The sequence below is a fragment of the Aricia agestis genome, chromosome 8 (genome assembly GCF_905147365.1).
Source record: "Aricia agestis chromosome 8, ilAriAges1.1, whole genome shotgun sequence".
Taxonomy (NCBI): domain Eukaryota; kingdom Metazoa; phylum Arthropoda; class Insecta; order Lepidoptera; family Lycaenidae; genus Aricia; species Aricia agestis.
The window spans coordinates 11,270,197-11,296,282 of NC_056413.1; the positions used below are offsets into that span (position 1 = coordinate 11,270,197).

The 26,086-nt window shown below is 35.5% G+C and overlaps 4 protein-coding genes across 4 annotated transcripts in view; 1 reads left to right on the top strand and 3 right to left on the bottom strand.

Annotated features, from left to right (window-relative positions):
- Positions 1-970, bottom strand: part of LOC121729384 (b(0,+)-type amino acid transporter 1-like) — a 46,980-nt gene extending 46,010 nt beyond the window's left edge. The window contains exon 1 of the mRNA XM_042117876.1: positions 850-970. Within this exon, the coding sequence (XP_041973810.1) occupies positions 850-889 (40 nt within the window). The 5' untranslated portion in view covers positions 890-970. The remainder of the gene's footprint in view (positions 1-849) is intronic.
- A 3,155-nt stretch (positions 971-4,125) lies between these two features.
- On the bottom strand, positions 4,126-5,008 carry LOC121729543 (ras-related protein Rab-7a). Its single transcript, XM_042118084.1, has one exon. It carries the CDS (start codon positions 4,899-4,901, stop codon positions 4,275-4,277), a length of 627 nt encoding a protein of 208 aa, XP_041974018.1. The 5' UTR covers positions 4,902-5,008; the 3' UTR covers positions 4,126-4,274.
- Positions 5,009-11,238: 6,230 nt separating this feature from the next.
- On the top strand, positions 11,239-23,483 carry LOC121729260 (serine/threonine-protein kinase GD17699). Its single transcript, XM_042117717.1, has 14 exons — positions 11,239-11,407; positions 11,486-11,704; positions 11,897-11,996; positions 12,477-12,665; positions 14,263-14,376; positions 14,511-14,698; positions 15,631-15,726; positions 15,971-16,125; positions 16,964-17,082; positions 19,075-19,174; positions 19,390-19,535; positions 20,058-20,207; positions 21,055-21,297; positions 22,024-23,483. The coding sequence occupies exons 2-14, from the start codon at positions 11,487-11,489 to the stop codon at positions 22,078-22,080; spliced, it is 1,875 nt and encodes a 624-aa protein (XP_041973651.1). The 5' UTR covers positions 11,239-11,407; position 11,486; the 3' UTR covers positions 22,081-23,483.
- Positions 23,484-23,586: 103 nt separating this feature from the next.
- LOC121729262 (tRNA (adenine(58)-N(1))-methyltransferase non-catalytic subunit TRM6) lies at positions 23,587-25,544 on the bottom strand. Its single transcript, XM_042117720.1, has 3 exons — positions 25,524-25,544; positions 24,324-25,337; positions 23,587-23,698 (listed from the first exon to the last, which is right to left on the bottom strand). Exons 1-3 carry the CDS (start codon positions 25,542-25,544, stop codon positions 23,618-23,620), a joined length of 1,116 nt encoding a protein of 371 aa, XP_041973654.1. The 3' UTR covers positions 23,587-23,617.
- Between the last annotated feature and the right edge of the window lie 542 nt (positions 25,545-26,086).

Below are 26,086 nucleotides of genomic sequence, written 5' to 3' on the forward strand. Positions count from 1 at the left end.
GGGCAGTAGGGCTTTTTCTGTCTCTCCAGTGGTGCTGAGTGCCACGTAACCGCTGAATAACACGTCGTCAACTGACAACTACGCCGTGAAGGACACATTGAAACGTAAACTAATAAAACTGTTCATTAAATTTGAATATAGAGTTTCAGACAAATTCTGTAGAGATATTGCTTATATTTTATAAAGTGTTTCGGGGAGTGTATACTTAATCTGTTTAATTATTATTTATGTAAAAATACGTAGCCCTTTAATTATTATAATTTATTTCTTTATTAACGTAATCTTGGTAATCTCAAGTACGTTTACAATATAATATAGTTACTTACCTTGTTATATTTATACAGGGTGTAACAAAAACAAGTGATAATACTTTAGGGTGTGTACGTGTTCCTTGTAGAGAGTTCACTGTGAAAGTAGCAGCGCTGAAAGACCAAATTTTTTTTTCACTTTTGTATGGGGAAACTCGTGACGCTCGGGCCCTTGCCCATACAAAAGTGAAAAAAAATATTCGTCTTTCAGAGCTGCTACTTTCACAGTAAACTCTCTACAAGGAACATGTACACACCCTAAAGTATTATCACTAGTTTTTGTTACACACTGTATATTTCATAAAAAATTAGATACGCATGAATTGCTACCGTTACTTATACTAATCATGAATTCATGATTCGGTGGTCTGGTACATCGTGAAATGTTTATACATATAGACCGGGAGCGTGATATAATTTCATCTTTATGTTCCTATTCTCACTCGCCGGGTAAACGGTTGCAAGTTGCAACCGTTTACCCGGCGAGTGTCCATACAATCCATACTTCTTACTTCTCTCTTATGATGTAAGATGCACTTACCGTTGCATGCGATCCCAGGAGGCTGTTCATTGTGATGCATTGCTCGAAGCACCGTGTGGAATGTGTACAATCGCGGCCTCTCATGTCACAAGCGAGACTGACCAACGCGAGTGACTGAGCGCTGAAACACTAGAGCTTCGTCGCCCCTCCCCCGCCTCAGCGGCGCATGCGCTGTGCTTACACATAGCACCTATAGAACATTACACTCTGAATTTCAGATAGCGAAACTTATGTTGCGGGAATAAAGGTCTTTCATACGTAAAATAACTCTGAACGGTCTTGTACAGTCGCAGAAAGAATGGTTTAACACTTTTCGATCTTACTTCTTGGTAATAAGGTTTGTAACCGAATCTCTCGTCGACCGTACGTAGCACGTAGGTATTCGGCTACGTACACACTGAAACATTGGCGAATTGGCGAAGAAAAATTGCTGGACGGTAGTGCCAACGCTCATCTTTCCGCCCGTGTGTACGCAGTACTAATTTACTACGTACGTATGAATGACTCGTGTCGCTCAATTAGCTAGGGACTGATCAGTGGTCACAAAGACATGACATACGTACGCAAAAGAATTTCCGATGTTTTATATTATGCTGTAAAAGCAGTCGGTTGGCAAACAGAGTAATGATTGTCGACTGATTTTAGTCTATAGGCTCCATTTACTACATAAGCATTTAGAACTATTATAGGTTGTTATTCTAACAACATTCATAACCTAAGTATCTAGTGTTATCAGCCTTAATATTATTGTCATATTATCTGAGCTAACTATTATCTAATGTCTAAACACACCATGCCGAAGTTGTGCCGAAGTTCCGCATGATTACGTCAGCAATGTCAAATGCATACAATACGCGACGTAATTTCGGCATAGTGTGTCCATCCATCCATCGCCCATCAGTAATTTAAAATACATTGCAGGCGTAATCACGCGGAACTTCGGCCGCGTTTTCTTCGGCCTAATGTGTTTAGACACTAAGGTTTCATTCCAGTGTTATAACTTATACGACGCCACGTCATTTTACAGTATAATATTATATTGATATGAATTTATCCATGGCGCTTGCTGACTATCTCCAGAACATAGCACAATGGCTTACCATTGTCATAAAATTATGTTTTCGTCGCAAACGTAAATAATTTTTGTTAGCGGCCTCGACACGAAGCATGTTATGGCGCTTATAAAAATGTTGAGTAAGTCTGGCTTTTCTGTGTGTCATAGAAAGAAATAATGATTAAACATTCTCCCAATACCCTACAGAACAGGAGGACTCCTTTGAGCGTATTTGGGTATAAAGATGATGCAATATCCATCCAATATTACTAATATAAATTGTCCTAATTTCTACTAGACATACAAAACCTCTAACATTCAGCTAACATGATGATTGTCCATAAAGATAAAGCCCGTCACAGACTTAGCTATAATATATATTCATATTTTTATAGCTAGGCATATTACTATAATATATTTTCTATACTAATTTTCTCGTGACCGCACACAGCTATAATAATATATTATATTTCTGGTAGCTACTATAATATTATATATTATAGTATGGTATATTAATATATATTATAGCTAAGTCTGTGACGTGACTATTATTTAAATGTTTTAGTTTTGTGTAAAAAAAAAGATTTTATATATATTTTATTTTTATTAATATAAAATTAGAAGCAACCATCATTACAGCATAACATGATGTATTTACCTCCTTATTACACTAGCACTTACAGTTTAATATTAATTGATGATGGAATACAAACAATGGTAAAAAACACCAAATCAACCAAAATATCGTAAAATTATTTTTTCTAACTAAAAAGCATAGAAGTATTTTTCCTTTAAATATTTGAATGGCGATGTAACTGATAATATCATATCACTATTAATTAAATGATGAATTTACCAAATCCACAATATATTATTACAGTCAACACAGACAATAGAATATATTCTGGCCACATTTTTTGCATAGAGAATAAGCAAGTGTGCTATACTGGCATTACTCAAAGCTTGCTGGAGGTACCTGAGTGATGACCTCATCTTGTCTATATTGACCTTCATATTTTACTCTGTAGTGTATAATATATTTTACTCTTTATACATAATTTAAACTAAATTAAATAAAGCTATTTCAGCATTAGCCTGTTCTTCATTAGATTCAGCAGGAATTGCCAATGTAAATAATCACAGCCCAACGTTGGAACTCTAAACAGGGCCCTGATTCGTAATGCAAAAATCCACTCGGATACGACAACTTTTGGAAACATGGTTCTAAAGTTGACCAATAACTATGCAGTATGTTAAATCCGAGTTTAATGGGAATATTGAGTAACATACAGGTCTTAATTGTTTCACACATTCCCTTCACATTCTGTAACATATAATATGTATCAACACGATTAAGTTATAGTCTAAAACTTTTAACTACTTACAACTAACAATGTAAATCCAAATATACACAGAAGTAGTTATATGATATTTTGTGTCAAAACATACATAGTAAAATAGATATAGTTCAATATTAAGGTGTCCCAGATTACTGTGACTGTAACCATGACTGTTACATCGCTAAAGTGTGTCAGTGCTCAGTACTGAAAAAATTTACATAGATGTCATCATGTCACAAGCCCAAATCATGCATTACTGGGAAATGTCCATTGTCTGGTCACAATCACATCTGATCAGGAATCACCTCTACCAAATAAAACCAATAAGATATTTTTACAATAAGATCTGTACATAGACATAATAATATTAAAAATAATTGATTATTGTTAACTGAAGATTTGATTGAGAACTCAATACACAGGAATGATTAAAATAACCTCTAAATACATTAATTAATGCAATGCAACATTGATGTTTGGTATGTTTCAGAAGCTATCATTAGAAATCACAAATAAGTACTTTTTTATTGAACATTCATATATATAATAATAATTAGCATATCAATCCAAAAATTGATTTTCTGTGTAGCACTGATAATTCAGATGACATTTTTAAACACACAAAAAGTTTATTTTGCAGTTATCATTACAGTAAAATAATCTCTGTTTAATATAATATGCTTTGTTTTGATTGCAGAATTTATCTTCTCAAACATTAAATGATTATGTAAAGTAGGTTAATGTTAGTCATTTCCTTGTAGTTGCTTGTTGTAACTGGGCAGATAATTGCACTTACATACTTTAGGCTAAGTGAACCCTCAGGTAGTGGCACTTGCAATTTCAAAATACAAAAACCTTGCATGTGAATATCAAACAAAACAATAACCAGACAAAATTTGTATTATATCTATACATTTTTTACATTTTATGGTATAAAAATCATAAAATACAAATTACTTTCTATCGTAATTAGTTTTTATAAAATAAAGATATACTAGTATATTGCCAATATCGAGTAATTAGTGTACCACTTAGCAAGCACAGTTGTCTCCATCTCTGTTACGGCCGTTGTCGTTGGCGTTTAGTTTGATCTGATCCGGGAACTCGTTGTACAGCTCCGCTTCAGTCTCTTGGGCTAGGGCGTTACGCGCAATGGTCTGAAACGCTAGCTCGACGTTTACCGCTTCTTTGGCACTAGTCTCAAAATAGGGTATATCATTTTTACTTTGACACCATTGCTGGGCACGTTTGGCAGACACTGCACGGTTCTCCAAGTCGACCTTATTCCCTAATATAACGAACGGGAAGTTGTCGGGATCGCGTGGCGACGCTTGTATCAAGAATTCGTCTCTCCAACTCTCCAAGGACTTGAATGTGTTGGGGGCAGTTACGTCAAACACTAATACGCAACAGTCCGCCCCACGATAGAATGCAACTCCCAAAGATTGAAATCTTTCCTGTCCTGCAGTATCCCAAATCTGCATTGTGACGATTCTATCATCGACGAGTACCTCTTTTGTGAGAAAATCAGCCCCTATTGTTGCTTTGTACTGATTGGAAAATTTCTTGTTCACAAACTGATTCATGAGAGAAGTCTTGCCGACGCCACTGTCACCCAGGATTATCACTTTTAATAGAACCTTTTTCCTTGAAGACATTTTGAACAGAAATTTTCACTAATGGGGCAAAATATTAGAAAAATAATAATCACTCTTTGTCCGCAATAATTTTGACACAAAACGAAATTGATAAATGCGTCACCTGTTTGCAATGTTGTCAGCTTTAAAAAACAAAAAATATATGTATAATCTGTCAAAAAAGTGAAGAAATTAAAAAGTGGCAACATCGTAGTGTCATGTCCCTTTCAAATCAATCTAAGGGGGATATTAGATTATCATAAATATTGGATCCGAGATCATACATATGATTCATTTCTTCCTTGATCATAGATTTTTGACATTTGCTGAGAGATTGGATCCAATACGGTTATAGAAATAGGTGTTGCCAGTTATTTAATATAAAAAAGAGTTTTTAATTTCTTGTTCGTTAATATGTTTCAAATAATGTATTGTAATTATTTTTCTAATTATATACTTGGATAATCTTGCTGAAATAACAAAAAAAGCCATATTAAAAATGACGATGTCTTTTGACAAATCGAATTCTCTGAGATCTAGTAACCCTGACGTCAATACCTGTCAGCGTTAGCGCTCTCCATTGGCTATTGAAACCACATTTGACGTAAAATAGGATCAATGAAATATGATAATGTAATATGTAGATATGATCAAATGATCTTATACATATTGGATCCTATATATGATCATAGAAATTATCCAATATAAATGATAATGTAATACCCCCCTAAGAAAAAAGGGATGACACTACGATGTTGCCATTGAAATATAAAATCCCTATTAGTTATTACTTACTTGATATTATATATTGCCTTGCATAATGCATTTTAATAAGATTAATAAATGATGTGATTAATTATTAGTTTTATATATAAATCAAGAACGTATAGATGACAATATATAAGTTATAACTAGAGATGGGCGATGGGTAAATACCCAATCTACCCACCTGGGTATTTACCGGGTAGATTGGGTATTTACCGGGTAGATTGGGTAAATACCCAAAAATGGTGGGTATTTATTATTCAGCGTACGTTTTCACATATTTTTTTTAGTAAATCCTTAGTAAAACCGCCATTAAATTATGCAAATTTGGTCACTAGCCCGTAACTGTTCGAATAAGGCCCTTTAAGTCTTAAACTAATGTATGTTTGCAATACAAAACCATGTTTTTCATGAATTTCGGCGCGCATGTCAAAGAGTGACGGTGTGTTTTTGAACTTTTTTCCTAAATTTTGGCTTTGTATGTGTGATATTAATATTCTTTAAAGTATACTACCTTCTTATAGTGATAAAGTTAGCATTTAACACTTTTGGGGATTGATTAAATCGTCTTAGTGGACGCCTTCATCGTTAAGGGAAACGCGCGTGCGAAATTTCAAAACATTCATCCCTCCTTTAGGCTGAACTTTTAAAAATTCTAATATACATAGGTACTCGTAATTCAATATATTTTGTTAGTAATTGTAGGCACTACGAATATTGTTGTGTACTTGTGTCTAAGAAATTATAAGGTTCCACTAACTAACCTTGAGCCTATACAATTCCAACCTCAAGGCATAAAACCTCTTTGAGGTAAGATTTTTTTTTACAATTATATTTTTTTTACAATTATAGTGGATGTCTACTTCATTAGAGGAACACGTGTGCAAAATCTTGTCTGTTATATAGCCAGTACACAATGGCACGATGACCCACTGCAGGCCACGCCTGAAAATCGTCCGCCATCATACACCATTACTCCGTTTACACAATGGCGATGGCTTGTAGTGGGCCAGCATAGTCCATTGTGAAGAGGCACCTTTACAGTCTTGATACCTATATAATATGTACATGCAAATTAATGTATTATGCAAATGAGAACTGTTTTTGTGTAAACGCAACTAATGATCAAATATAAAAAGTTCTTGGCCTGTGCGTTAATTAAAAGAAGATTTTTTTCCCTTTTAACCGTGGGAGAGCGATTCTTCGGTACGAATGGGTCGACTCCGAAAAAACTGGCGTGAAACAGCGCTTGCACTGTGTTTACTTCAACACGCAAAAGAGAATGCCGATCTTATGACATGCTCTTTGCGTTCAACTCGACCCTTTATGATGAGGGCGGAAACCGCCAACCATACCGCGATGTACGAGCGTCATGTCGCATATTCGGTTTCATCAGCGCTCAATGCAAGTAGCTCCAGTGAGTGCTCCAGAGTTGGCTCCGGTCTTAACGCGTCTTTTTTGGCTCAACTATCTATCTCACATAGTTTCGGCTTCTTGAAAGGCAGCTTTTTGTGAACACGATACTTAAAAAATGTGGCCGTTCCAATTCTTCCAACAGCAGATCAATCGCTATAATCTCCCTCTTCTCGAAGATGATGGAGTCCATCATCAATAGCCAGCTCATTCGACACTTGGACGCTCAGGGATTACTAAGGCTCGGCTCGGTTCTCTTGGCGTACCTAACTCATCGTTGGCTCAGGCGATTGAAACTGTGGGTATTAGCTGTTAGTTTGGATATCGCGAAGGCCTTTGATCGGGTATGGTACAAATCACTATTATCCAAGATTCCATCATATGGAGTCCCCAAGAAATTATGCAAGTGGGTCACAAGTTTCTTAGCAGTCGTAGTTGATGGTGAATGCTCTGATACTCTATCTGTTGATGCTGGTATCCCTCAGGGCTGTGTGCTATCGCCTACCCTATTCATGCAGCATATCAATGGCATTCATTGCTATGCGGATGATAGTACAGATAATGTGACTTCCCGCATATTTATCGGGGTGAAATGGGGTAGACGTAACTCAGTCCAATTTAACTGCACCAAAACACAAGTCAGCGCGTTCAAAACAAAAAAGTCACCAATGGTATATCCTCGTTTGGGGGAACCACTTTAACAATCTTTCCCAGCATGAAAATTAGCGTAAACATTTCACCAAAAATACTAAAAGAGCTACAAGAAAATGGAATCAAATATCTCACACAATTCCGCGTGTATTTTAAATAAAATTGTCCCCCCAGCAATGGAAAGTAGCAGAGATTATAATATTAATCCCCAAACCCGGAAAAGATCCATTGGATGAAAAATCTCACCGGCCTATAAGTCTTCTGCCAGTTCCCTCCAAGGTCTTAGAAATACTCTTCCTGAAATGCATGATGCCAGAAATCAGAGCTAGTAAACTGTTACCCGATCACCAATTCGGTTTTCGCCAAGCGCATGGGACTATTGAGTATTGAGCAGGTACACCGACTGGTAGAAGAAGTTCAAAAAGCTTTTGAAAGCAAATCTTACTGTTTTTCTGGATATATCATAGGCCTTCGATCGATTATGGCATCGTGGACTGTTGTATAAAGTTCGTAAAAAACCACCCTTAAACTTCAACCTCTTTATAAACGCATACCTCAGCAATAGATATTTCTATGCTAAGTACGGAGATAGTGTCACATGTCTCCATGAAATCGAAGCAGGAGTACCGCAAGGCAGTATATTGGGCCCTTATCTCTACCTTCTATACACATTTGACCTTCCAAGTACTGATGAAGCTCTGACAGGCACTTACGCAGATGACACAGCAATCCTCGCAGTAGACCAAACAGCCCATGGAGCATCGGCAAAATTGCAAATAACCTTAAACGAAATATCAACGAAGTGGTTAAAAGATTGGAGGATAAAAGCCAACGAGAATAAATCTGTCCATGTAACTTTCATATTAAGACACGAGACATGTCCAGAAGTAGAACTTAATCGGATAAAAATACCACAGTCAAACGATGTTAGATACCTAGGAATTTATCTCGACAGGCGATTTACATGGAGAACACATATATGGAACAAAAGAAAGGCTTAAGCAGCTACGAAAGCTTTACTGGCTGATAGGCCGCAAGTCACAACTATCACTAGAAAATAAACTTATTTTGTATAAAAGCATACTCAAACCCATCTGCACCTATGGGATGCAGTTGTGGGACACAACCTCCACATCAAATATAGAAATTCTACAACGATTCCAATCTAAAACCCTGCGTTCAATAACTGGAGCCCCATATTATGTTACGAATAGCCAAATCCACAATGATCTAAAAATCAAGTATGTAAAAGAAGAAATTAAAGACTCCCTCCAAAACTATTGTAAAAGGATAAAATCACATCCTAATATATTGGCAAAAAATTGAAGAAACTCTACCAAACTAAACATTCAAAAGATTAAAAAGACGAGCCCCACAAGATCTTGGGTGCGTACCATACAAAGAAGAAATTCAAAACGACTAGTTCAATGTCTAGAAGTCAGATCGCTAGCAGAATGAGAAGTTAAAAAAATCAGAAGCAAATCAAAGCAAATCAGATTTTTTATAAGATAGGTGATATATATATATATATATATATATATATATATATATATATATATATATATATATATATATATATATATATATATATATATATATATATATATATAATAAAAAATTATATTTTCGAGGGTCTTCGGCAAATCGATTTATTACGTCTCTGTGTAAGAATCGCTCATATTATCTTTTATAAGTTTTCTATGAAAGTACTAGATATTTTTTCTCTAAAAGTACTACATTTTCGATAAAAGTACAAGATAAGATACTTAGTAGGGACGTCAACATGATCCAGGGGATCCTCCTGCCCCCCCCTCGGTACGCCCATGCGTGAAAGAGTAACAAACATCCATACATCAAAACAAACTTTCGCCTTTATAATATTAGTAGGATAAAAATTAGGGCAAAATTTGTGTTTTTTGTATGGCAGCCCCTCTTAATTTTTTATTTTATATTAATATTATTATTAAATATTAAAGTTAACATAAAACTAAAGATTGTGTGAAAATTTCAAGTACCTACCTGTTGCTATTATTGATATAGAGCAAAAAAGGCCAAAAAAATCTCGTTTGTTGTATGGGAGCCCCCCTTAAATATTAATTTTATTTTGTTTTTGGTATTTGTTTTTATAGTGGCAACGGATATACACAATCTGTGAAAATTTCAACTCTCTAGCTATTACCGTTCTTGAGGTGGTTGTGACTTAAGTATTGAATTTTATCTACCCGCCCTTTTGGGTAGATACGGGTATTTACCGGGTACGTGAGGGTAAATACCGGGTAGATGGGTAAATACCCAGGTACGTGCCCATCTCTAGTTATAACCATTACAGCCTACAGGTCACCGGTCGTGTCGGTCTTCTGTCCCACTGGGTTATGAGAGTAAATGAATAGAGAGTGCTCTTGTGTACTGCGCACACACTTGGGTACTATAAAATTACTCCTGCGTTTCGGTTACGGTGGCCGGTTTCGCTGAAACCAGGCCAGCTGGTTTCAGCGAAACCGGCCACCGTAACCGAAACCGGTGTGGGAGCTATGATTATAACCAGGCGGCCTTATGCACTATGCAGGCCTGCGACACCATTCACTGTCAGATTGCCTAAAGCCGTTTTTCATCTTTTTTTTTCAAAGTTGCCAAATAATGTGTCATCATCAGTTTGACACATTTTTGACATCTATCTATTCTAACTTTCCCATAGATAAAGTATTATAGTATAGATGTAGTCTTAGCCCGTCATCACGTGGCCATTTTGTGCTTATTTTTATACATGTAGTGTGCGTTTATTTTCTTGAATATTTCTATTTGTCGATTATTTCGAAGCACATTATGATACAGGAGAGAAAGTCAATTAGTTCATATTATCGATTAACTATAGTTCAAGTGATGAGAATCCGTAAACACACGTAAAATGCTATGCAATTTTTATTGCCAAATTATTAATTGATGTGACATTTTTAGCACTAATGTCTTATATAGCACGAATAAGGGATTAATAAACTTATAAATTATCTTTTTAGCTTACAAAAATACCGATTGAAAAGCCCAAAAAACGTTGTTCAAAACTTACGTATTTAATGTTAAATCTACGTGTTTGAGGCATTCTTTGACCATTCTTATGATTTATTATTTAGCGGAACCACAAAACTCAACAATATCTAGCATTAAATGTTCACTAAAAACCTTTATTATCACTTTTTTTACATGAAATATGCAGACCGACTGCTTTGTTATGTCCTAGTAAGTAGGACATAACATTACACGCTTTTGACGCTTATACACCGATATAAGGCGATATAGTCTCCAGTCTATAGTACCTCAATGAACTTTCCTCTATAATCCATAGACCATAGTTTATAGATGGTTTATAGTTATTTTATCTGTGCATTGTTTCATCTGTCGTAATAATACATACATATGATCTGTCTGTCCTATTATATTTAAGTTACTCTATGCTGTCTGTGGATCTGTCGACAAATATTACTAGTACCTAATCTGTGTCTGTCGCTGACAAATATATACTAGTAATCTGTGGCCAAGTCGCTGCGCTGATTTCCGTAGATTTCCGTGTTTCAAGAAGTCATTAGTTTACTATTTTGTGTAAAAACTAGAATATTGCCTACAATGCGTAAAATAATGAATATTTGAGTGATCCGTCATCACTAGCTGGGCAATATTTATAGGAAGCTACTTACACAAATAAAGTACGTGTAATAGCACCAAAAATTTGTGATACTCCATCCGTTATCAATGTGTAACTTTGTCATAACTTTCATTTACAGAATGGAGAATAATTTGAGCAGAAGTGGGAGCCGTTCTAGCTCTGCTTGTGACCTAGAAAAGGATTTGAGCGATATGGAAATAATGAAAACTAGGACAAATCGACGTAACGTAATTGTACGATCGCAACCAGCACGCAAAGCAAAGCGAATAAGATTCTTTCGAAACGGCGATAAATTCTACTCGGGAGTTACAATACCCGTATTACCTGAACGTTACAGGTATAAAAACTCATAGTTCACGATATAAACATTGTAGCATACTTTCACTTTAGGCTCATTTCCATTTACCCTACTAAAAATAAATAAAATTTTGGTATAATTATTGCAGTTTGTAAATAATTTCCTAATAAAAAAAGTAATGTACAATGCAATGTGTAGTAAGCCAGTATTTATACCTTCTTAATATTTCAGGTCTTTCGACAGTCTAACTGCAGATCTTACAAGAGTATTAGTTGACAATGTTACATTACCTAGTGGTGTAAGAACAATATACTCATTAGAGGGTAAGAAAGTAAGTAAACAACCCTATATTTACCAATAATATTTCTATCTAGGCACAATTCGTTATAATATACTAGTTTGCTGTGTGCTATAGTAATTTAATTGTGTCTTGTGCGTATTGAAAAAAAACTTTCTTTCTTCAGCTATCTAATTTTTACATTAAATGTAGCAATATTTAATCAAAGAGATATTAATTACTCTTTGGTTTAAAGAGATATATACTAAAGATATATAATAGAGAGTTTATATATATAAATAGGGGGCTCATCCTTTAACCATTGTAGGTCTTCTCTCTTTGTCTGTCATGTGATATTTCCAATATGCCAGGAAAAGACAAGCAGACCTTGCATTATTTTGGTGTCCAGGTAATTTAACCTTTGATGTCCAGGTGATACCTGGACACCAAAACTATGCAAGGTCTGCTTGGATAATCTGTTACCTTTAGTTTGTTAATCAGGCTATTTAAAAAAAAAATATATTAACTTTGTAGATTGGCAACTTGGATGACTTAGAAGATGGGCAATCTTATGTGTGTAGTGGATTTGGTGAGCCATTCAAACGTTTGGACTATGAAGCTGCTACTACACCACAATCCTTCCGGCTGAGTGGTCCAGAATCACTGGACAGCGCCAGTCCTTCTCCAGCCAGAGCTAATAACAGACTATCCCGTTACTTACAGGTATTTTGATTGTTGTGACATCTCCATTAACATTTTTAATCTGTATGTGTTGGTTTTGTACAAATGAAATTATATTTTTTTCTTCTAAACATTAATTACACTTGTTCTCTACAACAATAAAATAAAATTAAGAAATTTAAAAAAACCCCCGCCAAACAACTTTAAAAAGTAATAAAATAATATATTTTACTGACTTTAAGTTTAAATGATTCCTAAGTGTAAAGTGACATTTTAGTCCATAACTGTTGTCACGGTGTGTCGGGGGACCGCCAATAGTGTCTTTTGCATTTTGAATCGCCATGTCACCGTTTGTCTCGATTCGGTTCGCTGTGAACTGACCCTTACACTATAATGTTATGTGAAATCAAACATCTACATTAGCGGTCCCCCGACACACCTTGACAACAATTATGGACTAAAATATCACTTTACACTTAGGAATTATTTAAACTTAAAGTCAGTAAAATATATTATTTTATTACTTTTTAAAGTTGTTTGGCAAGGTTTTTTTTAAATTTCTTAATTTAATTTTATTTCATGCATCTTAAACTTGTGTTGGTTATAGTGCAGAATAATTCCTATCAATAGGATCATATTATATCCCAATGAATACCATCTAGGAATGTCCTTTGGGATGAGGGGGTCAATGTAAGTCCAAACATGAAACCTCCACTTTGGGTTCATATGGAGCTCGGCTTCTACAGAATCGGTGATACCGCAGCAGCAGCATGCAAAAATTTATTGGTTATCTACGTCTTACTAGTTGTCGCAATTAAAATGAGCCCAAACACGAAACCATTGCTCTAAGTTGGTGAGGAGTTGGGTATCCTCTTGATTACCAGGTGATGCTGCAGCACTAGGTCAACTTTCCATTAATGTGTAAATATTTATAAATGTCACGAACTAGAATGCAATAAAGCCCACCAAACAACTGCAAGATGCTAATAGGCCCTTCACGAACCAGATGAACCGCGATTTTCCTGCACGGAGCAGGCTGATGATGATGAACTATAGCTAAAAACACTCTCAATTAAGTCAGCTTTCAAATAAAAAAAACTAGATCAAAATCGGTTTCCCCTTATGGATGCTACGATGCCACAGACAGACAGACAGACAGACCGACAGACAGACACATCAAACTTATAACACCCCTCTTTTTAGTCGGGGGTTAAAAACAAGTTTAAGTTTTTATCATATACCAAACAAGTGGTAGGGTGAAGCCAAACAAGCATAATTTGTGAGTCGCAGAATTTCAGTCGCGAGAATATCTTTCCATACAAATCATGACTCACAAAATGATGCTCGTGTGAATCAAACAGGACTCTTGTATTAAACTGAATGCAGCACAATTTCTGCCAGTCGAAATTCTGCGACTCACAAGTCACAACTCACAAATTATGCTCGTTTGACTTCACCCTTAATGTATATTAGGCATGAATAGGCATTTTCTACGCTGAACTTACAAAGTACCAGTTTTGAATAAAACATTTAGAGTTGGGCTTGCACTTTTTATTGTTTGTAATAATTTGCTAGTTCCAGGACTTGATCTAGGGCTATATAATTTTTGGGTGACAGTTTTTATGTTTTATTTTTCCAGACTAATGGTAGCAATACTACTGGAAATGGGTCACCAAGAGTTAGCCCAGCCGGTGACAATGTAGTCCGACCACGAATAGTAACTATTCTAAGAAATGGGGTAAAGCCTCGCAAGGTAATTAAATTATTGTTATTATTATGCTCATGATATCATTATGCTTATCTATATTTTTATTAACAACTTGTACTAATTATTTCAATTTGGAGCATTCAATTGTTTTTAATTAACAAATTATTTGTTTGTTGTAGGTTTGCAGGTTGCTATTGAACAAACGCAATAGTCCAACTCTGGAACACGCTTTAGCAGCTATTACGGAATGTATAAAATTAGATACAGGATGTGTGAGAAAAGTTTTCACACAATCTGGTACTCCAGTCACTTCCTTGAACCAGTTCTTTGAAGAAGAGGATGTCTTTTTTGCTTATGGAAACGAGAGGTAATAAAAAGAGACTATCTATAATACTTTAATTTTAAAAAAATAGAGTGTATGTTATCTTTTCATACTCCGGAACTGATTAGAGGAATTTTGTGAATTTTTTTTACATTTTTAACATGCTTTTATAAGCTTGGGCTGTAAACTAAGAGCCAATGACAATGCAATAATTTGTTAATATTTTTTGAAAAATAAATGAATTTGAATAATACTAATAATAGATGAAAATGAATCATCAGAAGAGATTTTTTTTTTTGTTTTTTTGAAATATAAATAATATTTCAAAAATACAAAAAAAAAAACACTTTATTTTGTTTTTTTTTAAATATTAACTGTTAAATATTAATATAATATTTAAAATATTAACTCAGAAATTAGAGGTAATTTTTAATTTAACAAATTACCTCTAATTTCTGCCTGATAAACAAATTGCTGTACAATGTAATTGCGGGCAACATGAAGTTATTTTCTCATTGATTATTATTGATTATTTTTGCACTGATGACTCAATGTAAACTACTATAGTTCTCATATAACTCATATGAGTCACATGATACATCTAGTAACTAGATGATTCTAGTTGAAGCGATATTTTAATGGCTGGTAATATAGATTAGTCACTTAAGATTTTCATAAAAAAGTAAGTATAATGTTTTTATTACACATTACATTCTTAATTAGTTTTTATAAAATAATCTATAACAATTAGTTTCGATATATGTAAATTGTAAACAAAAAATTGTAACTGACCAATTAAATGTGCTATTGCATTTTTTTTTATTTCTTGGTCATTATACTTGACATTCGTCAGCCTTTTTATGTTAAGCTAAAATTAATCATTGTAATTGAGTATGTATTATTATTATTATTTACGTAAGTTAGAGATAAGATTTACCTTTAAATAGTATTGTAATTAAAAAACTTTGTTTTTTCAGAGTAAATCAAGAAGACTTTGAATTAGAATTTGAAGAGAGTAAAGCTGTATTACAATATAGAAAAACTAAATACAATCCAGTAACTAGGAACACAAGGTAAATTTTAGTTTTAAGTGTCTGTGCCTGCACAATTGCACATACAATTTTGCAATTGATTTTTTATTACTGTCCCATAGGCCATAAGAAACCAGTTTATTACTGGATTTTAATGGAAGTTTCTTTTTTTTATGTTAATACTGTATATTTGCCAGGAAACAAAACAATCAAGTTTGAAAAACAACTAATGAAAAAGTCAATTTCCAAAAAAAATATATCTATTTTTTTTACATAATTATTTTAGAGCGGGACCCAAGCCGCGCATGCCTGTTAAAGCTAGCGGCGCTGCTCGTAAAGAGAACGATGCAAATGCTGCAGCGGGAGAGAATGAGGAGTCCCCATTAGCTAACTTGCTCCCTCAGCCTCTCCGACTTAAATATAATGTCGGAAAAATTATTGGTATGTATGCAACATATTTTAAGGTTTTATTTTTTAGGGTTTCTTTTGAAACCATCATAAAATTTTAGACACCGACCCTACGAATAATAAAAACTAAGGAAGAGTATACTGTGTCAAAAATTTGTTGCGCGAGTCTACAAAATGAGACCCGAATATATGCACACTTCATGCATGTATTCGGTACACAATTTTGTGTATTTATAGAAGTGTCAATTATTGTCAAAGGTTTTATTTTGTCAATATGAGTGATTACGCATATAGTCCACCGACGCGACGCTGCACTGGCAACTCACAAAGGAGCCATTAATAAAAAAAAAGAAGAAGAAATATCTGCGAAACCAATGCGAAACAGGAATAGAGTGAGATGCAATATAACGCATTGTCGTGTGGCGGATGAGACAGTAAATGGGGTCGCCGCTGTTTCGCAGTTCGCAGCGTCGGTGGACTAGAGTCGTTAGTGTCTAAACACACTAGGCCGAAAATACGCGGCCGAAGTTCGGCATGATACGCCTGCAATGTATATTTTAAAATTTAAAATACCGATGATACCCCATGCCGAAATTACGTCGCATTATATTGTATGCATTGCTGACGTAATCATGCCGAACTTCGGCCGCGTATTTTTGGCCTAGTGTGTTTTAGTGTTTCGTAGCTAATGTCATATTTTAGTGTGCGAAAAGGAACCAAATTCAAAATGGTTGAAGAATGGGAGTTACGTTTCCTTAGATTTTATTATTCGTAGCATGGACCACACAATGATGATTTAGTATATTAGGGTCTAATATATTAAATCTTATAGTTTTTGGTTTTGAACTAAAGTTCTTTTTTCACTTTACAGGAGACGGAAACTTTGCTGTAGTAAGAATATGTATGGACAAAAGCACTGGCAAGGAGTATGCACTCAAAATTATTGACAAAGCCAAGTGCAAGGGCAAAGAGCATTATGTGGAGGCTGAGGTTAGTTAAATATTCTTATTTATATAAAAATGTAAAGAGCTTGTAGGTTTGAGGCAAATATCCTAAAGAATATTTACCCCACCTAACTGTCGATCTGTCTGTCTGTACTTAAGTTCGGAATTAAATTTGTCGGTCTGTATGTCTGATAATATTTATCCCTACGGCTTACATATAATTATAAAATACTCAGCAATCGGGATTCGAACCCGATGTGTAAGCAATAATAAGGAGGATAGGTATATAATGCGTGAAGCGCTTAACACTAAGTGAATATGAAAGATGAACGGAAACAAGATAAAATACTTACAGAATGAAATTTATTATGAAGATGATTACACAGAAATGATTAAGCACAGTGAAATGACAAGAGTGAGATATAGCACAGAAAACAGTATGAAAAAGCAAAATAAAAGTATGAGATGAAATTATGAGAAATTATAAAATGATCGAACTACGTAAGCAAAAAGGTCTAAGTACAAGTGACACAGGCGGTGCGTATGAGAGCCTACAGCGGAGTGGCGTGTGCGCTCGTCGTTTCTGGAAGCCGGCGCGCTCGGTGACCGATTGTAAGGGAGACGGACACGCGCCGCGCGGAAGCGATAAGCGCAGCGATTTTGTACACATCTATACTAATATTATAATTCTGCAGAGTTTGTTTGTTTGAACGCGCTAATCTCAGGAACTACTGGTCCGATTTGAAAAATTCTTTCAGTGTTAGATAGCCCATTTATCGAGGAAGGCTATAGGCTATATTTTATCACGCTAAGACTAATAGAAACTAAGAAATAGAGGAAAGTGTGGAAAAAACGGGGGGAAATTATTTGAAAGGGCTTATTTGAACGCGCTAATCTCAGGAACTACTGGTCCGATTTGAAAAATTCTTTCAGTGTTAGATAGCCCATTTATCGAGAAAGGCTATAGGCTATATTTTATTATTCTACAACTAATAGGAGCGAAGAAGTAGAGGAAAATGTGGAAAAACAAGGGAAATTATATGAAATTGCTTATTATCTTAAGATTCTTAAGAACTACTGGAGCAATTTTTATGTTATTTGGCAAACATGAAGAATAGACCATGTTAAGGGACATAGGCTATTTTTTTACGGGAAAATGTACGGTCGCGTGAAATTCCTAAATTACGCAAGCGAAGCCGCGCGGAACATCTATATATAATAAAATCGTAGGAAAGTCAATGCTGTACATTGAATATTTTTGTACAATAAATAATACTTGGGACGTGATCTACTATACTAACGCGGACGAAGTCGCGGGCAACAGCTAGTAACAAATATCGCTACAAGCTAAATCCCGTGATGCAGAGTGTTTGCCTGTTAATATATTCAGAGGGGTCATTAACTCATTGCCGACTGTGCGTTTTAAAGATAGTTTGATACTTTAAGTTAATCAACAGGACACAGCCCCGGATCTAGGCGGGGGCAAGCCGGGGCCTATGCCCCGGGCGGTAAATTATACAGGTATCAATTCACGTACCAATGGACAAGTCATCATTTATTTAACTTTGACCACTGAATAAATAATAGCACAAGTACAGCAATTTCATGGCCATATCAACTTGACCCTTAGCGCGGAGTGAGACGTGCTGCAGGAACATTATTCACGAGGTGCGTAGGCATAGTTCAAAATACGCGCCCGGCTCCCGCTCGCTTTTAAACCCTACATTATATGGATACCTAAATTATATGGATGATAAAGTTGAAAATAAACATAAGTAGGTAGGCGGGCGGCATTTTTCAGTTTTTGCCCCGGCTAAAAAAAATTGACGATCCGGGGCTGACAAGACATCATTATTCCTACCTAAAACAAAACTGAGAAATATTCTACAGTTTGTTCTAAATTGCGGTTTAAATAACGTATCTAGCGACAGACCAACAGCAAATGTGCAATATATGCTGTCAAATGCCAGTTGCATAGCTGACATACGTAATCACCTGAGAATTTTACAACTAAGAATAATAAATATTTGTATATCAGGTGCGAGTCATGCGGAAGCTGTGTCATCCTCGGATAGTCTCTCTTGTCGAAGAACAAGACAGTCCCGAATGGTTGTTCCTCATAATGGAACTCGTTAGCGGTAAGCAAAATTCTGAATTTGTATGTGTATAATACAACTAATATTTTACTAGTTCTAATTCATGTAACATCACACGAGTCAATAATATCAATCATAGAATTGTTAATAATTTTATCAGACTCTAAACCTCTAACTATGTCTGCTTGATTTGTTAAAGTGTTATTTTGTTACCTCTATAGCACCTTTTGATTCTTTTGTTTTGTACTATTTTCTAGGTGGCGACCTATTTGATAGCATTGCAGCCGCTTCTAAATTTTCTGAACCTCAAGCGCGTTTGCTAATCGGTCACCTAACATCAGCTATTGCATACCTACACTCGCTTTCTATAGTGCATCGAGACATCAAACCTGAGAACCTATTGGTAAGATCATCACTAAACATTCATTTTCACAGAGGTTTTTAAACTGATTATTATAAAAGATTACTGCATTTTTTGCTACTACTTAAAGTTGCCATCAAATTTCAAAATTGGCATCATGCCAAAACTAATTTTAAAATAAGGTTAGAAAAATATATTTTTATCATCTGTATCTTTTTAAATACACACATGGAAAGCAGCTTACAAGAACAGTGGCTGAAGAGCTTAGAAGTTATTTTTATATATTAGACAAAATGAGATGTCTAGTTTTGAAACCTCTGTATTTTTAAGCATTTCAATTATTGTCATTCATATTCTGTAATATGTTGTATGAACTATTTCGTTACATTATTGTGCTGATGTTACACTAAATGTCCAAAAATATCCTGTACATTCAGTCAGGAAAAAGTTGCTCTCAAAGTTGAATAACTATTTTTATGTTCTATAAATATATTTTATTTGATTTTTGTGAGAAAAAAAAATATTTACTTTAAATATTTAAAACCCGTATACTTAATGTTACAGGTGGAAGTGGGCCCAGATGGAAGCATAAGGGGTCTTAAGCTGGCAGACTTTGGTCTAGCCGTTGAGGTGTGGAGACCACTCCACGCAGTGTGTGGAACACCCACCTACGTTGCTCCAGAGATATTGCTGGAGACTGGATATGGATTGAAGGTATTATTTGAATGGTATACCCACAGAAATAAATCAAGATAGAACGGCGACGCGCGTGCGTTGCTAAGGAATTGATCGTGTCAATTTTTGCTTTGCATTTAGTTAGAACAAATAACTTACCAGTGGAAAGAAATACCTCCTTTTGACCGATTCACTTTCGTACTTCAATTTTTACAATTAGACACTGCTCAATGAGGCATAAACGTGACGTGCGCTGACTAAATGAACATTCAACAAATCTTGCTCACTTGTGCAAGATTGAAACACGCGTACTCCACCCGCTTAGCCGTTCCATCTTGATTTATTTCTATGGGTATACTATCAGAGTTTGTGAATTCACCATATTATGAAAAGGCAAGACAGTAAAGTGACTTGTTAAATTAAAAGCTAAGGCATTTTATTTAAAAAATCTACAATCGATAGAACACTGTAACATTATAATTATCCACACTAATAATGTAATAAATCTATGCCATCGTAGCTTCAGAGCTAGACTCTGACATCATGTATCATTTTTCATTAGAGCTGCTCAAGTCATTGAGAACCTTTAAACACGAGTTGCTTTTAAGCTTAATGAATTTTTTACGGTCAATTTGACTGAAGCCTCGAACGCAAGATATATATCTTGCGTTCGAGGCATCAGTCTCTAAATCAGCGGGCAGGAGGGTAGTATGGATAAGCCATGACTGCCACATATACACCGCCACACTCGCCCCGCTGCCCGCTGATTTCGAGACTGAAGCCTGAGTGTCATGAAGACTTTGAGCAAAGCGTGCTATTGAAAACTATGTATTTGAATCAATTTTTTAAATTTAATTAAACAAGTATTTATGTTAATAAATTTTAGATCGACGTGTGGGCGGCGGGCGTCATCCTGTACATTCTGCTGTGCGGTTTCCCGCCATTCTCGTCCCCCGACGGCGACCAGGAGCGACTGTTCGACGCCATATTGTCCGCGCGCCTCGAGTTCCCCGCGCCGCACTGGGAGCGCGTGTCGGCGGGGGCTATAGACCTAGTGGCCAACATGCTCCGCCCGCAGCCGGAGCTGCGCTTCGCGGCTGAAGACGTGCTGGACCACGCTTGGATGGCGGTTAGTTTTTTTTTATTGGTTATATTTAATGATGAAAGTTGAAGGTCGCAATATGAGCCGATATGTCCCCAAACTAGTATTATAAATGTGAATGTGTCTATCTGTTTTCACTTAGGAGTTTAAACCACTCTTACTAGCTTAACTTAAGAGTTTAAACTTTAAAGTTTTAAACTGCTTGTTTAAACTTTAAAGTTTTAAATTGATTTGAATGATATGTGGCATGAAGATACTTTAAGTCCCGGGAAAGCAAATCGGACAGTTTTTATCGCCGAAAATGTACCCACACTCTAGTAATATTACAAAAGGGAAAGTTTCAAACGTGGGAGAGCCATGCTTCGGCACGAATGGGCCGGCTCGACCGGAGAAATACCACGTTCTCACGGTAAACCGGCGTGAAACAGCGCTTGCGCTGTTTCACGCCGAGTGAGTGAATTTACCGGAGGCCCAATCCCCTACCCATTTCCCTTCCCTTCCCATCCCTACCCTCCCCTATTACCCTATTCCCTCTTAAAAGGCCGGCAACGTACCAGCAGCTCTTCTGATGCTGCGAGTGTCCATGGGCGACGGAAGTTGCTTTCCATCAGGTGACCCGTTTTCTCGTTTGCCCCCTTATTTCATAAAAAAAAAGTTTGTCCGTCTGTCCAATGAGGAATCCCTATTACAATTCGTTGCATTTTAAATTGCATCTTAGTATTATTATTTTGACACACGTGTTTCTTGTTACAGGATGATTACGATGAAATGTGTGACTTCCGTACGTGGTACGAGGATGACTCGTCATAGCGCGACGTGAACAGTGACGTATAGAAATTGCTCATAGAATACGCGCGATAAACTGCTTTTGATACCGACGGCGTCTTGCTGTTTGACACAGCCGAGCTGGCCTTCACAGAACACCAGTAATACCAAAGTTATTCCATAATTTATGTAAATTAAAAAAAAAACATGATACTGCACACGCGTCCGAGTGTTCAATTTTTTTTGTCAAATTATAGTGAGCAGTATCTATGTTAGTCCGGGATTTAATCAACTTCTTTTAGGTGCATAAAATAATCATTTAATGAATTCGTTTATTTATTTTCTATGTTTACTTTAATTTCTATAGAGAAATGTAGCTGTAATAAGTATTTACGAAACCAGTTATTTATGGCTGTAACCAACGTAGTATTAACTAGTACTTGATCAGCTAAATCTTCAATGCATTTATTGATTTCATTGAATAACACGCGATCTCCACTATTGCATTGATGATAATGACAAATATTTTTATGTTATTTATAAATTATTTTATAGACGCGTCGCTTTGTAATGGGTCTACCGCTTGGGAGAGATGTATGACATATTATATACATAATCTAAATAAATGATATGAGAGGTTTAATAGAGGAATAGTTGTTGCTTTAATTTATGACAAGCTTTGAGCTAATGAAATCTAGTGCATATTATTTATTTAGTATATAATTTGAACAGAATGTATTTTTTAAGCACTGCATTTTCAGTTAACGAGATGTCAATATAGAATGTACAGATGTCAGACATGCTTATAAATTGAAAAGTTTTCATAATATATTTTTCATAATATCACATAAAAATTATTAGTTTTACTGCAATCCTCATGTAGTATGCTTTGATATGTTATAAGTTATAACCAAGTGTAAAAAGATATATGTAGCTAAAGGTGAGTCTATCCAACTTCTATTTCCGATTATTTATAAGTATTGTTATTACACTTTGGTCTAATGGCGGGGTTTGTATGCCGTTTAGGTACTTGTTGCAATAGGCTATTTCAGGTGGAAAAAGACGCTCGGATTGCACTTGTAAGTAAAATGGTGATCACTAACTTTGTCTATTTTACTAAGCTACTAATATAAACCTTTGCAGACTACTGTAATAAGAATTAGAAAGCGCATCCGAGCACTGTCTTCCGCCGCAAAAGCCATAAACTAGAACACACAATATTTAGGTGCCAAACACTGCATCACTCACACTTTTCATTTTAATGCTGCTAGATAAATTGATTCCCAATAAGGTCTCTGCCGTGCCTTTGTGCGAAAAACAAGGCAGAGACTTAAGATGAATTATCCCAGTATATTAGACTTGGGTTGATTAGAAAAATTGAGTTACTATTGAGATTTATTAAGCGTGAAATTTTTATACAATGCTTTGATTAAACATATAAAAATGTATTTTATTTATTATTACCATTTACCCTTAATACTACATTGTTTTTCAGATAGTGTCTAGAGATACCGAAATTGTTACCAAAACAATAATCAAAAGAAAGAAATATGAAACATACTTATATTATTTATTTATTGTACTATTTAAGAATGTATCCAGTTAAAAGAAAACCACTTGAATTATTCATCATTACTTCTGGATGTGTTCTTTCAGGTAAGATCTGAAAAATAACAATAGTATAGTTAACATTATTCACCATTTAAGTTACAGTAATACATAGTACTTCTCTTGTTGCTTATAACTGGCCTTTTTAATAGACAAAGAACTAAACAGGACTACATAACTATTCTATGTTGCTGTTTGTGTCTGTCTGCAGAGGCGTAGCTTGGAACGGGCAGGGGGGGGGGCGCTGCCCCCCCTACAAGAGCGAGCGGTCGCTAATGCTCACGAGTGTCATTTAATGCCCCCTCCACACTCTCGCGAGAATTTCGGGAGACTGTGAGTAATGAGAATGTGGAGCCGATTCTTGTCATTAATGTTCTCCGGCTTTCGTCACGAGATTCTCACGAATATCTCGCGAGAGTGTGGAGCAGGCATAAACGTGGAGCGGAGAGAGTTGGGTGAGAGGGGAGGCATTCAATCACAAAGCCACAAAGATAGGATGATGTCTTATTCATCATTTAATAATAAGGCAGAATAAGAGATGGTACTCCCACACCACCGTTAGAAAATGTCCGTAACGAAAAGCCCCCAGAACCCCAGGACCTGCCCCTTATATACCCCCATGGTAAAGAATCATCACTTTGGTTTGCAGGAAGTTCTTACTTTAATACTACAATTATTACCTGATAATTTCTCATCCAATTGCATGTTATCTTCAAAGCTGCTACATTGCTATGACATTTTAATGTTGTGTACAAGTTTTGTAGAGGTTCCACAACATTGTAATACACAACAAATGGTCTGCCCGGCTTGACAAATGTAAATAACTCCAAAAATATATTTTCAGGGTCCTCCTTACATGCTATGACTAAGGAGTCAACTTTTTTCTCTAAAACTTCAGCTGCGGCTATGTTATCAAAGTGCCATTTGGGTTTTTTAGGGGCCGAGTCTTTTGTATCTTCACTATTGTTACCTTTACTGTCAGCATTATCAAGTTTTGATACCTTAGCATTGTCGGGAGATACATTATCTGACGCTTTTCTTTTTAGTGGGTTCTCACTTTCCCCATTACTTGAAGCAGCCCCTGTATTTACATCACAGCCTTGATATACTTGTCTCAATGCTGAGTAAACATTGACAGAGATACATTTATTTAATTGTTCTGTATCAAAGTTCATTGCTAATAATGCCTGCTTCTGTGACATGTTACCTGGGTGCATGTGTATTAGTTTGCCACTGCCTTCTTGGCCTATTGCACTCAGCAAAGCCGCTGCGAGTAGACCATTTGATCCAGAATCATACAGTAAATGATTGCCCTCATTACTTACATTTGACATTGTTATAATCTGTGACAATGTGTCCATTCTGATACCTTGTATTTTAGTCGGCTCCAACTTATACATTATTTCAGCGATATGCCTAAGGTTGGGTCTCAATATTTGAATGTACTCAAAATATTTTTTCTCTTTCTTTTTTAAATATTTCTCCTGAGAATACTCTGTCTTGTTGTGGAAAGTATTTGAGTTTGTTATGAGTGTTTCGACGATTTCAGAAGCTTTGTTCAAGTCACTTTTGAGTTCTTGAATTTCATCTGCAGACAACTTTTGTGAGCGACCATCATCATAAATGTTTCTATTATCTGAACCGGATGCCTTTGATTGTATTTCGTCTTTCAGTGCCACTGTTTCCTCTACAACCTGTAAATTATACTCTCTGGAATTCTTTGTGCCTTTGGGGATCATTTTAAAAATTGAAAAATATTTATAACCTATAATATTACTCAAATTCACAGAATCTTTTCCTATGTTTACAACAGAATTAGGTTTATTCAATTTATGAAGTTTTTTATAATTTTGTTTTTGTATAATTATATATTCACCGACGTTAATATTATTTAGAGTCATAATTAAGTTTTTAAAAACAATAAAAATAAATAATCTAACTTCCACTGTCCACAACTCGTTACTACTTCTTCTTCGTTGCCACAGATTTATATTAAATTTAAATTTAAATAGACTTTAAATCATTTAAATCATAGATAAAGTATTATAGTATAGATGTAGTCTTAGCCCGTCATCGCGTGGCCATTTTGTGCTTATTTTCATACAATGATTGTGCGTTTATTTCCTGGAATATTTCTATTTGTCGATTTTTTCGAAGCACATTATGATACAGGAAAGAAAGTCAATTAGTTCATGATATCGATTTTAACTATAGTTCAAGTGATGAGAATCCGTAAACACACGTAAAAAGCTATGCAATTTTTATAGCCAAATTATTAATTGATGTGACATTTTTAACACTTAACTGCCCTATATAGCACGAATAAGGGATTGATAAACTTATAAATTATCTTTTTAGCTTACAAAAATACCGATTGAAAAGCCCAAAAAAACGTATGTTTTGAATACGTATTTAATGTTAAATCCACGTGTTTGAGGCATAA

Excerpts from the sequence above, each read along its gene's own strand:
- LOC121729543 (XM_042118084.1), bottom strand. The coding sequence starts at position 4,901 with ATGTCTTCAAGGAAAAAGGTTCTATTAAAAGTGATAATCCTGGGTGAC.
- LOC121729260 (XM_042117717.1), top strand. The coding sequence starts at position 11,487 with ATGGAGAATAATTTGAGCAGAAGTGGGAGCCGTTCTAGCTCTGCTTGT. Across the intron at positions 16,126-16,963 it reads TAATGTCGGAAAAATTATTG|GAGACGGAAACTTTGCTGTA; the intron begins GTATGTATGCAA and ends TTCACTTTACAG. Across the intron at positions 19,536-20,057 it reads TCAAACCTGAGAACCTATTG|GTGGAAGTGGGCCCAGATGG; the intron begins GTAAGATCATCA and ends TTAATGTTACAG.
- LOC121729262 (XM_042117720.1), bottom strand. The coding sequence starts at position 25,544 with ATGACTCTAAATAATATTAAC. Across the intron at positions 25,338-25,523 it reads TGACTCTAAATAATATTAAC|GTTGTAGAGGAAACAGTGGC; the intron begins GTCGGTGAATAT and ends TATAATTTACAG. Across the intron at positions 23,699-24,323 it reads ATTGGATGAGAAATTATCAG|ATCTTACCTGAAAGAACACA; the intron begins GTAATAATTGTA and ends GTTATTTTTCAG.